The 16,327-nt window shown below is 39.6% G+C and overlaps 1 protein-coding gene and 1 pseudogene across 4 annotated transcripts in view; both read left to right on the top strand.

Annotated features, from left to right (window-relative positions):
* GRM7 (glutamate metabotropic receptor 7) overlaps nt 1-16,327 on the top strand; it is an 898,633-nt gene that overhangs the window by 606,882 nt on the left and 275,424 nt on the right. For all 4 annotated transcript variants that reach the window (XM_058726145.1, XM_058726142.1, XM_058726143.1 and 1 more), the window contains exons 6-7: nt 902-1,102; nt 8,319-8,458. In XM_058726145.1, coding sequence (XP_058582128.1) covers nt 902-1,102; nt 8,319-8,458 — 341 coding nt within the window. The remainder of the gene's footprint in view (nt 1-901; nt 1,103-8,318; nt 8,459-16,327) is intronic.
* LOC131509859 (large ribosomal subunit protein eL30-like) lies at nt 5,589-5,936 on the top strand (annotated as a pseudogene).

The following is a 16,327-nucleotide window of genomic DNA, read 5'->3' as shown; positions in this document are numbered from 1 at the left end:
TGTGTGGCAAGTTTCCAACACAGTGAAGGGCACTTAATTCCAGTTCTTCTTCCTATTAGGCAGATGGGGGCAAAGTGATGAACACTCTGATTTGTCAGGGGAAAGAATTTGGACTTTATTTTGTAGGCAGTGAAGAACATGGAAGAATCCTGAGCATGAGGATGAGGTGATAAGCTCTGTTATTTGGAAATGTGGATATGGAGTAATGACCAGATAAGATGAAGGGAGGTATCTAGCATTGATTGCATCCTGATGGAAGATAGAAGGGCATAAATGGGGTGTTGGTAGTGTGGCTGCAGATGTTCAGTGTTACAGAGATAGAGCTGATAGAACTTGGCTTCTCTTAGATATGTGTGGGTGGGAGAGTTAAAAAGGAAACGATAAAAAAATGACATGGTTTCTAGCCTGAGCACCTGAGTTGTCAGGAATACCAACCATTGAGCCAGACAAAAGGTGGAGTGGATATACAGAAGTTCACGTGTGGAATTTAGTTTATTTTATATCATTTTCCTTTGGATCCATCACCTCTTTAGAGTGAGTAAGCTTTGAACTTTTGAATATAGCGTCCCATCCTCTAATCCATGCAATCTCTTCATTCTATGGGACCACTATATTTTGAACAGTATGTTGGCTTATTACAAAAACTGTCATTGTGATCTTGTGGAGTGTGCTTCACAGGTTTGTCTAATACATCGGAAAGGTTAGTGTAATGGACTACCAAGTCAAATGCCAAACACTGTACAAACAACTTAATATGGTAGCTAAATGTGGATATGCTGTTTGCACTATTGTATTCTCCAAAACATTGTTTGCTTTGAGCATAGTTGGATGTGAATGCAAATTTAGATGCTTTACTCAACACCAATCTTTGTGTGTGCATGTTTCTTGTTTTAATGTGCAGGACAGGAGAGAATTGGGAAAGATTCCAACTATGAACAGGAGGGTAAAGTTCAGTTTGTGATTGATGCGGTCTATGCAATGGCTCATGCCCTTCATCATATGAACAAGGATCTCTGTGCCGACTACCGAGGGGTCTGTCCGGAAATGGAGCAAGCTGGGGGAAAGAAGTTGTTGAAGTATATCCGCAATGTTAATTTCAATGGTGAGTCACCAAATATCCATGATTTGGGGAATTCTACGTGTTGGCATCCTGTATTTCCTGAGTTATGTAGTTAAATTATTTACTGTTAAGACCTGGTTGGTGATAAGATTTCAAATAGTTGAATAAATATATGAACAATAAATAAGCGAATGAAGGAAAGAATAAATAAATACTTGGGAGTTAAGATTTATCTTTTTTGGTAAATATTAGTAAGAGTGGGAGGAGAGAGAGGAAAGGAAAGGGATCTAAGTCAATTGAAGTAATGATTGTAAGTTGCTATAACCACATCCCAGATTACACACATTTCTCAGAGTATAGAACTCTGTTAGAAATTAATTGGTTACCTAAGAGAAATAGGTAGAGATGGGTGGGAAAATGGGCAAATCAGGTAGAAGGCATAAGGGAGAAATACCACTTCTCTGATAATACAGTCTTGAGTCTTTACAACATGTGAACACTTCACTTATCAAAAAGTAAACAAATAATTAAAATAAACCTGCATGCGGGCCACATTAGTCAGAGTTCTCCAAAGAGAGAACCAATAGGACATCTGTATAGATACATAGAAGAGACTAATTTATAGGAATTGGCTCACACAGTTACGGAGACAGGAAAGGCCCTCTATCTTCAGTCTTCAAGCTGCAGAACCAGGGAGGTTGGTGTTGTAATTCAGTCGAAGGTAAACATTTAAGAATCTGACGGCTTATGATATAAGTCCTGATCTGAGTCCAAAAGCCAGAAAACCAGGAGCAACAGTGCTGAGGGCAAAAGAACACACCTGTCGCAGATCAAATACAGACAGTGAATTGGCCCTTTTTCTGCCTTTGGGCTCTAGTCAGTCTCTCAAGAGACTTGTTGATGCCCTACCCCCATCCACCTTGGGGAGGGCCACCTGCTTTATTCAGTTCACCAGTTCAAATACTGATCTTTTTCAAGTATGCCATCACCGATACACCCAGAAATAATGTTTTACCAGCTATCTGGGCATCCCTAGTCAAGGTGACACATAAAATTAGCCATCATGTAGGTGTAAATTCAATACAGACAGTAATAAATAAATTTAAATATATTATATATGAGCAATGTAACCACACCGAGGGGTTTGGGGAATAAAAAATGAGCACACGTAGTTTTCGAAGATAGTATTTGACTGTATGCTATAAGACCAAAGGCAAAAAATAACTGTATACAATTATTATACAATAGCTAGTAAACTTGTGGGTTCACAATTAAGAAAATAATTTATGTATGTGAGAGGATTGAGAGAATAATGAGTATATTGTAGATAATGAGAGCCATGTTTCTTACTGTTAGAGAAAGAAGTTACTAGAAAGAATGAGAGAAAACTAGAAGGAATCTTGTTGTGTTTGGATGGGAGATACCTGAATGAACTCTTGACTTTTAATATGCATGCAGATAGGTAGATACATAAATAGATTTGTGAATGTTATATATGTATACATACCTGTGCTGCCTAGTTCTGCCCACTGAGAGGGCTAGCAGTAATGAGATCCTGGTAGAAAGGACAACACCTAGTATCCACATCTTATTTATGTATAACAATGGCATGGCCATTCTTACCCTAGTTACAAAACAATTGATTTTGCAAATGCCCTTGGTGACTTTACCCTGACTCTTTTTCCAGGTAATGTCTGTAAACTCATTTGGTCAAGATGATATTTCCCACTGATGAGCTAGAGTTTCTGAGCATCCGACTGGACACAGTGCTCCTGTTAATCAAATGATTACTGTGTGCCAGATCCTGTGCTAAGTACTTCACTTGAGTTGGCTTACTTAATACCAAATTATATAGATTCTGTTATTTTCCTTAATTTTTTTATAGATAAGGAAAGTGGTTCATAGAGAAATTAAGAACAACGATGTTCAAAAGTATATACACAGTAATGATGCTACCTGCTTTGGTACCTGGGCACCTAACTCCACAGCCTGCTCCCTTGACTACAATTTTTTAAGTTTCTGATAAGGGTTTACTGCATCATTCCTGCTGACTGACATCTTAGGATGGAGACTTTTTTACGTGTTTTATGGAGGATTTTTATTTCTCTTGGTCTCAATCAGCTTAATTTTGTGCTCTTACGTTACTTTAGTACAAACTTTCTTGTACCCCTGGGAGTTTTGTTCCAGACGAGTAGAATACAATTTAATAACTCTAAACTTCACATTTACCAAAGCGTCATTTTATGAAATAAAAAAATGCCCTAAAAGTACTACTACAGGTTCACCAAGTACTTAACCTTCTTTTATTCAGTAAGAGAAAAGATGGCTAATTTTGTCATTATCATTTACAACCATTTTTTCCTACATCCCAAATGAATGCAATGACTTGAGCCTAAATATGATTTAGTTATGTCTGTGTTGGCCCATCCAACTAGATGGTATTATTGTAGATGTAAATTTAACAAATTTGTTACCTCACATACATAATCTTATAGCATTGCTATATAGTGAAGTACTTAATGTGAAGTGTGTCTGTATCTAGATTTGTTAGTTTCCAGAGAACAAAGTAGATTGGGGTATATTTCTGTAAGGAAGACACATTTCCTGTGTTTTTTTGAAAAATGACGTTAGCTTTCCTTCATTGACAGGCAAGATCTGGTTTTCCTCCCCTTAAATCTGAGTGAGCCTGTGACTAATGCAGAAGTGACACTATGTAACTTCTACAGCATAAGAGTCATAAGTACTCTGCCTGGTACTCTTGACACATTAGTATTACAGAAACAGCTACCATGTTGGGAGCAAGCCAAGAACTCAAACAGGCCATATGAGGGTACTCCAGCCATAGTCCCAGCTGAGGTCCCAGCTGACAGCCAGCATCAATTATCAGGCATGTGAGCTTCAAGCTGCCCCCTCTGACATAAGTGGACCAGAGAGGTGATGTCCCTGCTGAGCCCTGCTTGGATTTCAAAATACAGGTCATCATTATTTTGAGCAGTAATTTTTAGGGTGGTTTGTTGAGCAGCAGTAGATAATTAAACACAAATCAATGCAGCATTTCTGGAATCTGTGTATGAAGTGTTAAAATGAGAGAAAAATCCTAAATACCTTGATGCAAAGTACTCTTTTGTCATCTGGGAAACCTAGATCCCGAATTCTTCTCTGTCCTAGAAGAAAGGAATTTCATTCTGATACTCTAATTCAATAGAGGAGGTGGAAGACAAATACTTGCTGTTATCCAGTTTCCTCTCAATATCCCAGCTTGTCAAGTGGCCCTGCTTCCTTCACTATTGTGCCCTTGGGTTCTGGCCCTGATACCTGTGGACATTTCTGCAGGGGATCACTTCTCTTTTGATAACTTCTTTGTCCTCTCTGGACTTCTTTGATCTTTTCTTTTTTAAAAATATAGTCTTCATTGAACACAATCCCCTTTATTCTCTTTCAAGAAGTTCAGGGATGCTGTTAAAAAGGAGCTGTGCAGAAAAAACCCTGGAAATAATAAGCCCAGTTGCATTATAGAATCCATCAAAAAGGTCAAAGCCACACAATATGCTATTACCAGTCATCACTTAGATAAAGTGTTCAGCTCTTCTGCCTTAATTTTTTTTTTTTTAAGCATGAACTTTAATGAGAACGGAAAGGGCATGACAAGAATCATTTCTCCTAACAAAGATTGTAAGAAGAGAGAAAGATTAGGCGGTGTGTCTCATTTTGGTGAATATTTAGCTGGTGAGCTAGAGACCCTTTGGAGCCCCAGGCCTCCAGTATTACTGCTCTGTCGTCTCAAAGACTATGAAAAGCTCAAGTCCTGGTATTTAATGAATAGAAGCTGTAGAATTACCACAAAGCACAACATGAATCCTAGCATCCAATGTGGAAGAAAAGAAAGGTGAGCATATGAATATTAATATCTTCCTGTGAAATGATAGGATTCTCATTTTCTTGCTAATAACATGTGGAATCCAGATTTCGTTTCTCTTCCTTATGCTTAGAGCTCACTGAAAGTGGAAATCCTGTATTAAAAAGCTGTTTTTGTTATCAATGTTGTATGTGGTTTTTTTCTCTGTCTCTATACTGAAAAAGCTTATGTTGATTAGCATACAGAGAAGGCTTAAGAGCTTTCTCTTGTGATAAAATTGGGTGTTTTTGTGGGCCCTGGGGATAGCTTTCAGATAAAACATAGAAGAAATAAATTGAAATGGTGCCCTTGGCCACACAAAATGCACCCATTGACTCAATTTGGTAGCACCAAAGCAATGCTATTCATACGTCAGTGTACATCATCAGAATGGGCTCTAGTCTACTCTTTGGGGAAAAAAAATCACTGATAGAGAAATTAAAATAAGATACCAGTTAGGAGAGACAGATTTTCTGCCTTAAAAGACAGCCTGAATATCTGAAGGCAGGTGTTTTGGTCTTGAGATAGGAGCACATAAAACAATGATAAAAAAATGGAAGTGTTTCCTTTCTCGCTCCCAGCCAACTTGGTGGCTTCTCTTCATTGAGGCCGTTCTGCCCCTAAGGCAGGAAGATGGTGGCTATGAAGAAGATGAGAAAGTCAGTGCAGTTGATCAACCTAGGCTCCAACTCATTACGAAAAGTGGAAAGTACACGCTGGTGTACAAGCAGACACTGGAAATGATCTGACGCGGCTAAGAAAAACTGCTCATCTTGTCCAACACCTGCCCAGCCTTGAGGAAATCTGAAATAGAGTACTATGCCATGTTGGCCAAAACCGCTGTCCATCACTGCAGTGACAATAAGATTGAGTTGGGCGCAGCAGGGGGGGGAGTACTAGAGTGTGTGCACCCTGGCTATCATTGATCCAGGTGATTCTGATATCATTAGAAGCATGCCAGTACAGATTGGTGAAAAGTAAATCACACAAAATTTTTCTTTAATAAAACCAGGCAGAACTTTCTTTAAAAACAGAAAACAATTAAAACAGTTAAAAATATCATTACCATCTATTGGGCATTTGTTATGTAAAAGGCATGGTAATAAGCAATTTTTTATACTTTATTACATTTGATCCTCACTAACCCTAGGAGAAAGGTGTCACTAGGGACAGTCAGAGACAGAAGCAGAAAGAATAACTTGATAAAGGTCACACATATAGTAGGTGGTTCTTGGAATTAAAACCCCTAATTGGGGATTCCAAATCCAGTTATTAGGCACTATTCTAGTTTAGTTAGCTGAGTGACCCTGGGGCAAGGAATTTCAACCTGAGTATACTTTGTGACCTGTAAAATTAAGAAGTTTGGTGTTCTGTGTCCTCCAGCTCTTGATTAGTTTTCTGTTGCTACTTTAAAAATTCCATAAATTTAGTGGCTTAAACAACATACATTTATGATCTTATTGTTCTGTAATTCGAGAGTCTGACCCAGGTCTCACTGGGCTTTAGTTAAGGTGAAGGCAGGGCTGGTTCCTTCAGCAGGCTCTGTGGAAGAATCTGTTTCCTTGTTTTTTCTAGCTTGTGAGGGCTGCCTGCCCTCCTGGGATCACAACTCCTTCCTCCTTCCTCCTTCCTCCTTCCTCCTTCCTCATTTGATTCCTGCTCCTCTTACTTATAGGGATGATTATGATTGCACTGTGCTCACCCAGGTAATCTAAAATAGTCTTCGCCCATCTCATGATCCCTCATTATTATCTGTAAAAAGTCTTACCATGTATGGTAACATTCACAGGTTCTGGGGATTAGGACATGGAAATACTTGGGGAGCCATTATTAAGTCTATCATAAGCTCCATTTTTTTTTTCATTTTTAATAACAAAATGTCATAAAATACTGTTCCCAATGGTTGTAGGATGGTGTGGAGTTCTTTAACTGTTCCTGTATCCTGCCTATATATTGAACTGCCTCTTTCACTAGAGGTAACTTTTGCACAGGATTGTAGCTCTGTGTGCTTCTGATGACTTAATATGTTGTCCCTCTTTCTGGACCCATTTTCTAACTCTGTTCTGTGTTAAGTGATCATTCACTTGTGGTCACCCAGCATCATGCCTGCTTCCTTAAGTATAGGTGCCTTTTTTTTTCCATCCGTATTATTAATGCAAATATCATCTTGCCCCAAATTCTGCAGAAGCTAATGACCTTGCTAACCAAATGTAGAGCTTTGCCATCATAGGGTCTTAAATTTATAATGAGAGTTCTCAAAAGGGCTTCATTCTCATTACCCAAAGTTACCCTACCCTTCCCCATGAAAAATTAGCAACATGAACTTCTGTTCTTAGTGATTCTGTTGCAGCTTATAAATGATCTTTAACTTCCTTATAAAAGACAGGAAATATACCATTGTTTTCTATGAAAATTATCAATCCAGTATTAACTTACAGAGCAGATACCAGTCATATACTCTGAGGCCAGTGGTATTTATCCTATTGCCAAGGGATTGTAAGAGAAAGAGCAACCATTGTGCCAACTTTTGATGAATCCTTTGTAGCTGTTGCTAAAAGTAAGCCGAACCCCCATCTTCCCTTCTCTATATATAGTTTTTCAGTTGTTCCATGTGGTTAATACTAAGGAGCTTTTCATTAATATCTAACTTCCAAAAGATGTACACACACATACACACACCCAGACTCACAATAGATGTATTAGTCTTTTAAAATTGACTTCAGTGCCTAATTTTGCCAAAATAATGGGTTTCATCCTAAGACCCACATTTTAAAAAAGTAAGACCCACATAGGATATTGAGAAAAGAATAATATCTATTAAACACTTTCTAGGTTTATTGCTCAGCATTTTAGACTCATTATCATTTAAATTAGAAGTAATCAACAAATATGTTTAAATGCAATTAATATCTAAGTACATGCTTAAATAAACTTTTTTCCTTGTGTGCTTGTTTATAATTCTCTTAGATTTTCTTTTAAAAATCTATTAATCATTTTTGAAATGGTTCTTTACTAACTACAGTCAATCATTAGGTGGAAACTAATAATACAAGTTAAGATAGTCCCTAGAAAATAATGCATTTAATTTTCTTCTCAAGGGGGACAGATTTGTATAAAATACTAAGAAATACTGAGACATATAACTTTTCAAAGGGGGTGGCTGGTCACCTTCCACCCTCTGTAATAAGAATCCGCAGACCATAGTGCTGACTTGCCTATTGCCCATTTAGGGGGGGAACCATTAAATAATGGGGTTTTCCACCAGTTACCTTGCTCATCACCTGGTTTCTGGACCATCACACAAGGCCTAAGAGGTAGAAGGAATCTTGTTTATGAGATCTGTTATTTTCTTGCCTCCCTCAGGTAGTGCAGGCACCCCAGTAACGTTTAACAAGAATGGGGATGCACCAGGGCGTTATGACATCTTTCAGTACCAGACAACAAACACCACCAACCCTGGTTACCGTCTGATTGGACAGTGGACAGATGAACTTCAGCTCAATGTGAGTACTACTTGTTCCTCTTTCTTTGCTCATGTGATGAAAGAGCAGACTTCAAATATGCTAAATTAGGCAAACATTCCTTGCTCGTATGTTTGCATGCATATACAAGTGAGCATGCATCCTGTTATAATCATCTGTAGCAACTGATAATCCATAGTAATAAGAGAATAATCATGATGAGGATTATGAAGATAAAAATGTGTTTTGAATTTCTGCTGGGCATTATACTCAGGACTTAACGTGAATGATCTCATTTAGCCTGAGACTTGGATTGTTTAACCAACAAGTTACCAGCTAATATGTTAAAAGATCCTTCTCTTGGTCAGGTTTTCTTTCTTTCTTTCTTTCCTTCCTTTCTTCTTCATTTTATGATGTATGTTTTGGTGATGATGCATTTCCGTGAGTCACTTTGGTTTGTACTGAGATTCTCTGAGTAATTGCATTGTTAGTTTCCATAACCTCTTCCTCTTTATGTCAAACATGACCTTGAGTAAGTAGCTGCTTCCTTGTGCAATGTTATGTCAAAGTTCACCAGCCAGAGCTATCAAGAGCTTGTCTGTAGTCAAACACAGTTAGGTTTATTTAACTTGTTTCATGAAGAGAAGCTCCTGTCAGCAAAACTTCTTAATTATGAAAGAGTTCAGATGTCATTTATTATATGTTTGGAGCTGAGATCGGTGATTTTTAGGAAGTTTAGAGAAACAAAGGCTTTGGCTTTGATCCTCTAAGGAAATAGACATAAGGTGATGGTTGTACATCTTGGTGATGTTCGTTCCAAGGATGGGAAGATAAAAGCTGAGCAAGAGTTGTCACTAACAAAGAAGTAGTAGGCACTTTCGAGAGCTGAAAAAGGGAGATGTCATTTTTGTGGTTGCAGAGTATCCTTATTTCTAACTAGTTCCAGACCCAATTGTGGAGTGGCCTTTTTTTTTTTTGTCCTGTCCCACCTTAGTCATTGAGTGACTTTGTCTGATTATCATTTATATTCTAGTAAAGTTGTTGATGTTCTGTTTGGAATGTGCCTGCCTCAATGTTAGCTAACAGATTTCTGGCGATTTAAAACAATTTTTTAGTTTCTTAATATGTCAGATTAAACATTCAGTGGTTTTCTTCTAATAATATTTCCAATGCCCCATTTGAAATTATTGTTAATGTAAATAAATATACCAGTCTTGACAGTGGCAAAGAACATGAGCCAGGGTACTTCCATCTTGGCTGGGCTACATAGCTGGAACTCAGCATACCACACATCCTCTGCTTTCCCCCCTCTCCCTTAAATAGGCCAGGCCCCAGCTTGGTGCTTGGGATCCTGGAACCTAGGGCAACAGAAGCTGGAGAAGTAAGAGTGTTCTGGGGCCACTGTGCTAAGGTGGGCTGGATAGGGTTACACTTCAAGAGATGCTGTAGCAGGTCCCTTCCTGCAGTGGCCTTGCAGCTGGGTACATTGGGCACGGCTTACAACTTGGGTAGAACATCCCAGGTTCATAAATGCTATATTGTATATGAACACATGATCTCCTTTTGTCCAGAAGGTTCCTGAATTGCTCTAGTTGCTTTAGAGAAATGGAACTAATAGGATAGATGATAGATAGATAGATAGACAGACAGACAGACAGACAGACTATAAGGGGTTCCCTCAGCTATGAAGGATAAGAAGTCCCATGATGTATAATTGAGAAGCTGGAGACCCAGGAAAGCCAGTGGTGTAATTCCAGTCTGAGTGTGATATCAGGGGAAGACTCATGTCCCAAAGGAAAGACAGGCAGAGAGGATTCTTTCTTACTTAGCCTTGATGTTGCATTTCTGCTTTCAGATTTGTTGAGGTATACTCACACTGGAGAGGGCAATTTGTTTTACACATTCTACCATTTTAAATGTTCATCTCATTTAGAAACACCCTCAGAGACACACCTAGAATACTGCTTAACCAAATAGTTGGGTACCTCATGCAGATAAAATGAACTATCACAGGCCCTATCCCAGAAAATTCCTTCTAATGCTTCTTACAAAGCTCAAAATTAAGCTAATACCATTTATCATTCTACACCTTTAGAAGGCACTTTGGAAATTTCTGAGAGTAAGGCTTCTTGAGAGTATAATATAGAATTAATGTTATGGGAATGGGGAGTTTCGGGCATGGTTTATAAGAAGAGAAGATTATTCATAAGTGGGAGGACTGGAGGCTGATGCGGCCACCACAGATCAGTTACCTCATTTGTACGGTGCCCGGCCTAGCTCTGCTCGTCCCTGTCTAGTTCTTCCTCTCCTGAGATCTTCCATCCAAGTGAGCTCACACAATGATTAAGTCCAGAAAACTGTGATGGAGCCAGACCGCAAGTGTGAGCCATGGCTAAGATGTGTGCTGAGTACCAGAAGCAAAGGAAAAGCTAAAATTATCCTTAACTTAAAGTGTACTAAATTTTGAGCAAAAATAGAAAATGAAAGAAAAACAAACAAACCAACCAAATTCACCAGGTAGACTCAAGGGGTAATAATGAAAAGCAAATCAAAGTAGCATAATCAGGCTGACATACCCAAAGTATGTTTTGATTGGGTGTTGCCTATGGCATACAAAGATGGATCAGCCAGAACTAAATATAGGGAATCAAGGTCTATGGTACACATGTGAAGTGAGGCTTATTATAAAACCCACAATATTGTATAGGTACATTAATCTTTGCTAGCATAACCCCCTGCACCAATGTTAAATTCCTGGCATGTATAATTTGTTCATTTTGTCCATGCACACATGAATCCCAACCATGCTTCACCAACTTCAAATATTACCTGGGAATTCCTTTTTTTTTTTTTTTTTTTTTTTTTTGAGAGAGAGAGAGAGCGCATGAGCAGGGAAGGGGGGGACAGGGAAAGAGAGAGAGACAGAGAGAGAGAGAATCCCAAGCAGGCTTCATGGAACCTTGATGCAGGGCTCAAGCCCATGACCCTGGGACCATGACCTGAGCCAAAATCAAGAGTTGCACACTTAACTGACTGAGCCACCCAGGCGCCCTTACCTGGGAATTGTTAAGCCCACAATTTTTAATTTTTTAAAAATTTTTATTTATTTTTGAGAGAGAGACAGAGTAGGGGAGGGGCAGAGAGAGAGGGAGACAGAATCTGAAGCAGGCTCCACACTGTCAGCACAGAGCCCAACATGGAGCTTGAACTCATGAATGGCAAGATCATGACCTGAGTCAAAGACGTTTAATCACCTGAGCCATGCAGGCGCCCTTTAAGCCCATAATTTTTAAGAACCAACATCAATACCAATCTTATTTTTATTTATTTTGTTTGTATTTTATCCTTCATAAGAGTTGTTTTTGATTAGCCATTTAACAGGTTTTCATTTTTTGTTTAAAAAAATTTTTAATGTTTATTTTTTTGGGGAGAGAGAGAGACAGAGACAGTGTGAGTGGGGGAGGGGCAGACAGAGAGGGAGACACAGAATGTGAAACAGGCTCCATGCTCTGAGCTGTCAGCACAGAGCTCAATCCGGGGCTTGAACTCAGGAACTGAGAGATCATGACCTGAGCCAAAGTTGGACACTTAACCAGCTGAGCCACCCAGACACCCTATTTTTCTAATTTAATGCATTTTTTGTTTGTTTTTAATGCATCTATGACATGGTAAACATTTCAAGAGTTAGTGGGTGCACGATGGGGAAGAAAACACATGTGGTCCCTGTTCTCACAGAATTGATGATCTGGAACGGTGGTACGTGACACAAAAGGAAACAGAGAAGATCCCAAAGTTGTGAGAAGAAGCATGGAGCAGGGAGAATAATGGAAGTGGAGAAAGACTTCCCAGATGAGAAGCTAGCCATGTGAGGAGTATGAGTGATCTACCAAGCAGATCAGGAGGCTGACATTGCAATGGCATGACTAAGGGAGAGGAGGAGGAGTGGTAGGAGAGGTTAGAGCCATTGCTAAGACACACAGCATAAAGTCACTTGCAGGCTATGCTAAAACATTTTTAAAATTTTATTCCAAGTGCATTTTAAAGCCATTAAGAAGTATTAAGCAAGGGAGTGACTGGATCAAATTTAGGAATAAAAAATTACTTTGTCTGCTGGGAAGGTAATGAATTGGAAGACGTAAGAGTGGGAGAGGAAGACCACCTGAGAGTTGACTTGAGCTGTCTGGCTAAAAAAGGATGGTTAGCGCAGGGCTTCTCAAACTTTAGCATATAGCAAGATCATCTGGAGTATTTGTGAAAACATACCTTGCTTGGGCCCACGCCCACAGTTTCTGATTCATGTGGTGTCTGTCTTGATTGGGTGGGGACCTCAAAATGTGGAGTAGGGATTGAATTGAGGCAGGTGGCATGGATGGTGAAAGGATTCACCAAAGGCACAACTAAGGAGTTCGAATTTTATTGGATACACCACCAGGGAGCAGTGGGAGGGTGAGCAAAGGAGAGATTCTCCAAGCAGACAGTTGTTGGGGCTGTTTTTAAAGGGAGAAGGTGGGGAGGTATGGAGAAGTATGGAATTTCCCTCCTTTGGTAACTGTCCTTGGTTATAAATAGCCCATTGGTCATTTAGGGCCTCCAGATATTTTGCGGTGGGTTGCCTCATGGTCCTGTCTATATTCAGCCAGGAGGTCTCTGTGGACCCTTTTACCTTGATCAAGTTTCCATTGTTCAAACCTGTTGTCCAAAAGTAGCCTCTAAATTCAGAAGGTCTCAGAGTGGGAGGAGGCTGAAGCATTTGCCTAAGAGTCTCTATGTAATGCTGGTGGCACTTTGAGATCCACTGGCTTAGAGAGTGTAGTGATAGTGGAGGTATAATGAAGTGAGTAGAAACATATAAGTGTCTAATGCATATAATACACATGTGTATATATATTTACATACACATATCTTAGAGGTAGAAAAGCATAATGTAGTGATGGCTTCACTTCTGGTATTGGAAGAAAAATAAGAATCAAGAGTGAACCCCACATTCATGGCCTGAGTGGCTGTGTGGATGATAGCCACATAAGTTGTGGAAGGCTGCTCAGTATAGCAGGGTGAGTCAGGGGGAGAGTAAAAGTGAGAATCCTAAGCTAGTGTTCTTAAATGTATAAGAGCCAAGATGAACTGGATTTAAGTCTGAAGCTCAGAAAAGAGTTTTGGCCTACAGTTATTTAACAAAAACACAGTTAAGTTGTCAACCTATAAATGACATTTAAATCCATTAAAGAAAAAGAGAATAGCTTAGAACCCAAGGCCTCAAAAACCTCACAGGAAATGGTACAGCTCGATTCCAGCTTCTCAACATAGCACCCAGCTTCAAATACTCGATTTCATGAGCCTGGAAAGTTGGGGTAAACATACACTTTGCCTTTTGTGTTCGCTAATGGAAGCTAAATCAGGGAGATACAGCCTTAGATGGGAATACTTCTTACTCTGTTTTGTCATGCTGAACGTGTCGTGTCATGAAGAGCATACAGGACACCTGAGTTCACAGGTGGATCCAGTAGTGTCCGCTTGGTCCTGCATGCTACCTGAAGGTATGAATGCACCAGGACAGGGCCATTTTCAGAATGGTGAGAGGCTGGATTAATGCAATTCAGGAGAGCTGCAAGGATAACTAGCCTTGATAGGCGATTACCCTGTTGACATCTTTTTTTATGGGATCCTTAGGAGATCATGAAGTTGAATGTAAATCCCAAAGGAAAGACAAAAGAGGAGATAGAGAACCCAGAGGCCACTCCTGTACCCTGCCCTGGACAGCCAGGGCCATGCCCAGGCAGCCAATCCAATGGTTGATATCTTACCCAACATCACCCTACACATAATGTTCCTTTTGCTATAATTATTCTGATTCAGTTAAAAATTTTATAAGAGGGGCGCCTGGGTGGCGCAGTCGGTTAAGCGTCCGACTTCAGCCAGGTCACGATCTCGCGGTCCGTGAGTTCGAGCCCCGCGTCAGGCTCTGGGCTGATGGCTCGGAGCCTGGAGCCTGTTTCCGATTCTGTGTCTCCCTCTCTCTCTGCCCCTCCCCCGTTCATGCTCTGTCTCTCTCTGTCCCAAAAATAAATTAAAAAATGTTGAAAAAAAAAAATTAAAAAAAAAAATTTTTATAAGAGTGTAATTGGGCAAACTTAGTTTTGTATGTTTGCTTTCTTTTCTTCTAGTCAAAAGAACAAAACAAAGCATTTCAAAATGGCAAGTGTACTTCTCATTTACAAAGACTCAGGGATATGCTTTCAATCCCCAGTTAGATCATCTCTAGCAAATGAAATCTTCACGAGCACTCTCTCTGTGGTCAGTAATTGCAAATGAGTTTCTGAGCCAAGAAATGAGAGTTTTAAGAATCCCAGCCTATTGAGCAGACTGCTCTGCTATTCGGTATCCAATACTCTGGAAGTTAGGTTCCTAAGAGTGTGCTGTCTGCTAGGGACCGTGGTCATGCTCCCTTATTGCTGGAGGAGTAGCCCTGGACACTATCTCCTCTCTGGACTAAGAGAGGACCACATGGTGTGCTACTAGGATATTTCTGCACTAACAAGATTTCATCACAAGGAAATCATAAAGAGTAAAGCCATTTACTCTCTCAATTGCAACCTCTACAGAAATAATCCTGACTTGCTGTCTCAGGTTTGTATTTTGCTACACAGAGATTCCATAAAACATGATGCCTGGTGGAAGGGCAGGAAAAGGGGTAATGAGACAAATAGACATTGGTTATCTGCAGTGTGTCAGGATGGATGATAGCTAGTGGAGCTGCCAGGATAGAGGACAAGCAGGCCCTGCACTTGCGCTCATGGACTAGGATAAAGGGTCTGTAACGAATATACCGCATATAAAGGGCTTAAACATTATATAATCTAATGTGTATTTTTTTAACATTTATTCATTTTTGAGAGACAGAGCATGAGTGGGGGAGGGGCAGAGGGATGGAGACATAGAATCTGAAGCAGGCTCCAGGCTCTGAGGTGTCATGTCAGCACAGAGCCCGATGCGGGGCTTGAACCTATGAACCGTGAGATCATGACCTGAGCTGAAGTCGGATGCTCAACCACCTGAGCCACCCAGGCACCCCAATCTAATTTGTATATTTACATTTGATTTATGTTTGAACAGCATTTTGAAGCATAGGTGGTAGTTCCCAGATAGGAAAGAAGAAAAAAAAATGTTTTACAATGCATAATGTAGTACCATTTAAAATTGAGATACGGGAATATGTCAGAAAAAAAGACAAGAATGAAATGGAGATGCTTTTCAAAATTCTAAATGTATGATATGAAGTAAACTCTACATTTGTGATGTGTATTAGAAATAAAGATGATTTTTGTCATCTTTCATTTATTTACAATTAGTAGGAAATTAGATGTGCCCAAAATGGTAAATTTTCAAATAACTGAAATTATTGAAAATACAAAAATGTTAATTAGAGTTTAAGAATAATGAGTACTCTTAGTAGGCACCTTCCTGCGGTGAATTGCACTGTCTTACATAAAAGGCTCTGAATGAATATTACTTAACCTTTCCTGGAACCTCAATCATCTGCCATTCTGTAAAATAGTCTGGCTTAGTGATTTTGTGAGGTACGTGAGGCTTGTTAGCTTTTTAAGTGATTTGTTCCCCCATTGAACTTACTTTCCACCTATAGACTGAAAGCTCCTTGAAAGTAAAACCCAAATTTTAGTCATTGTTTTACATACACACTAGCAAAGTACCTGGCGCCTGGTAGGCATCTGGGTTTTTTTGCTAACACATAAAACCATGTAAAATGAATATGATCTCTTTTTAATGACGGACAGTACCTACAGCAAGCAGCCTCTGCTTCCTCTCTATGGGAAGAGTACCCAAGTGTCCTTTGAGCCATATGGTTTGTGCTGGATAATTCCCAAGACCAGGGGTGGGATCTGATGGAGCTTAAGC

The sequence above is a fragment of the Neofelis nebulosa genome, chromosome 4 (genome assembly GCF_028018385.1).
Source record: "Neofelis nebulosa isolate mNeoNeb1 chromosome 4, mNeoNeb1.pri, whole genome shotgun sequence".
In the NCBI taxonomy this organism is placed as follows: Eukaryota; Metazoa; Chordata; class Mammalia; order Carnivora; family Felidae; genus Neofelis; species Neofelis nebulosa.
The sequence above is the reverse complement of the archived record's forward strand: the minus strand, read 5'-3'. Positions and strand labels throughout refer to the sequence as shown.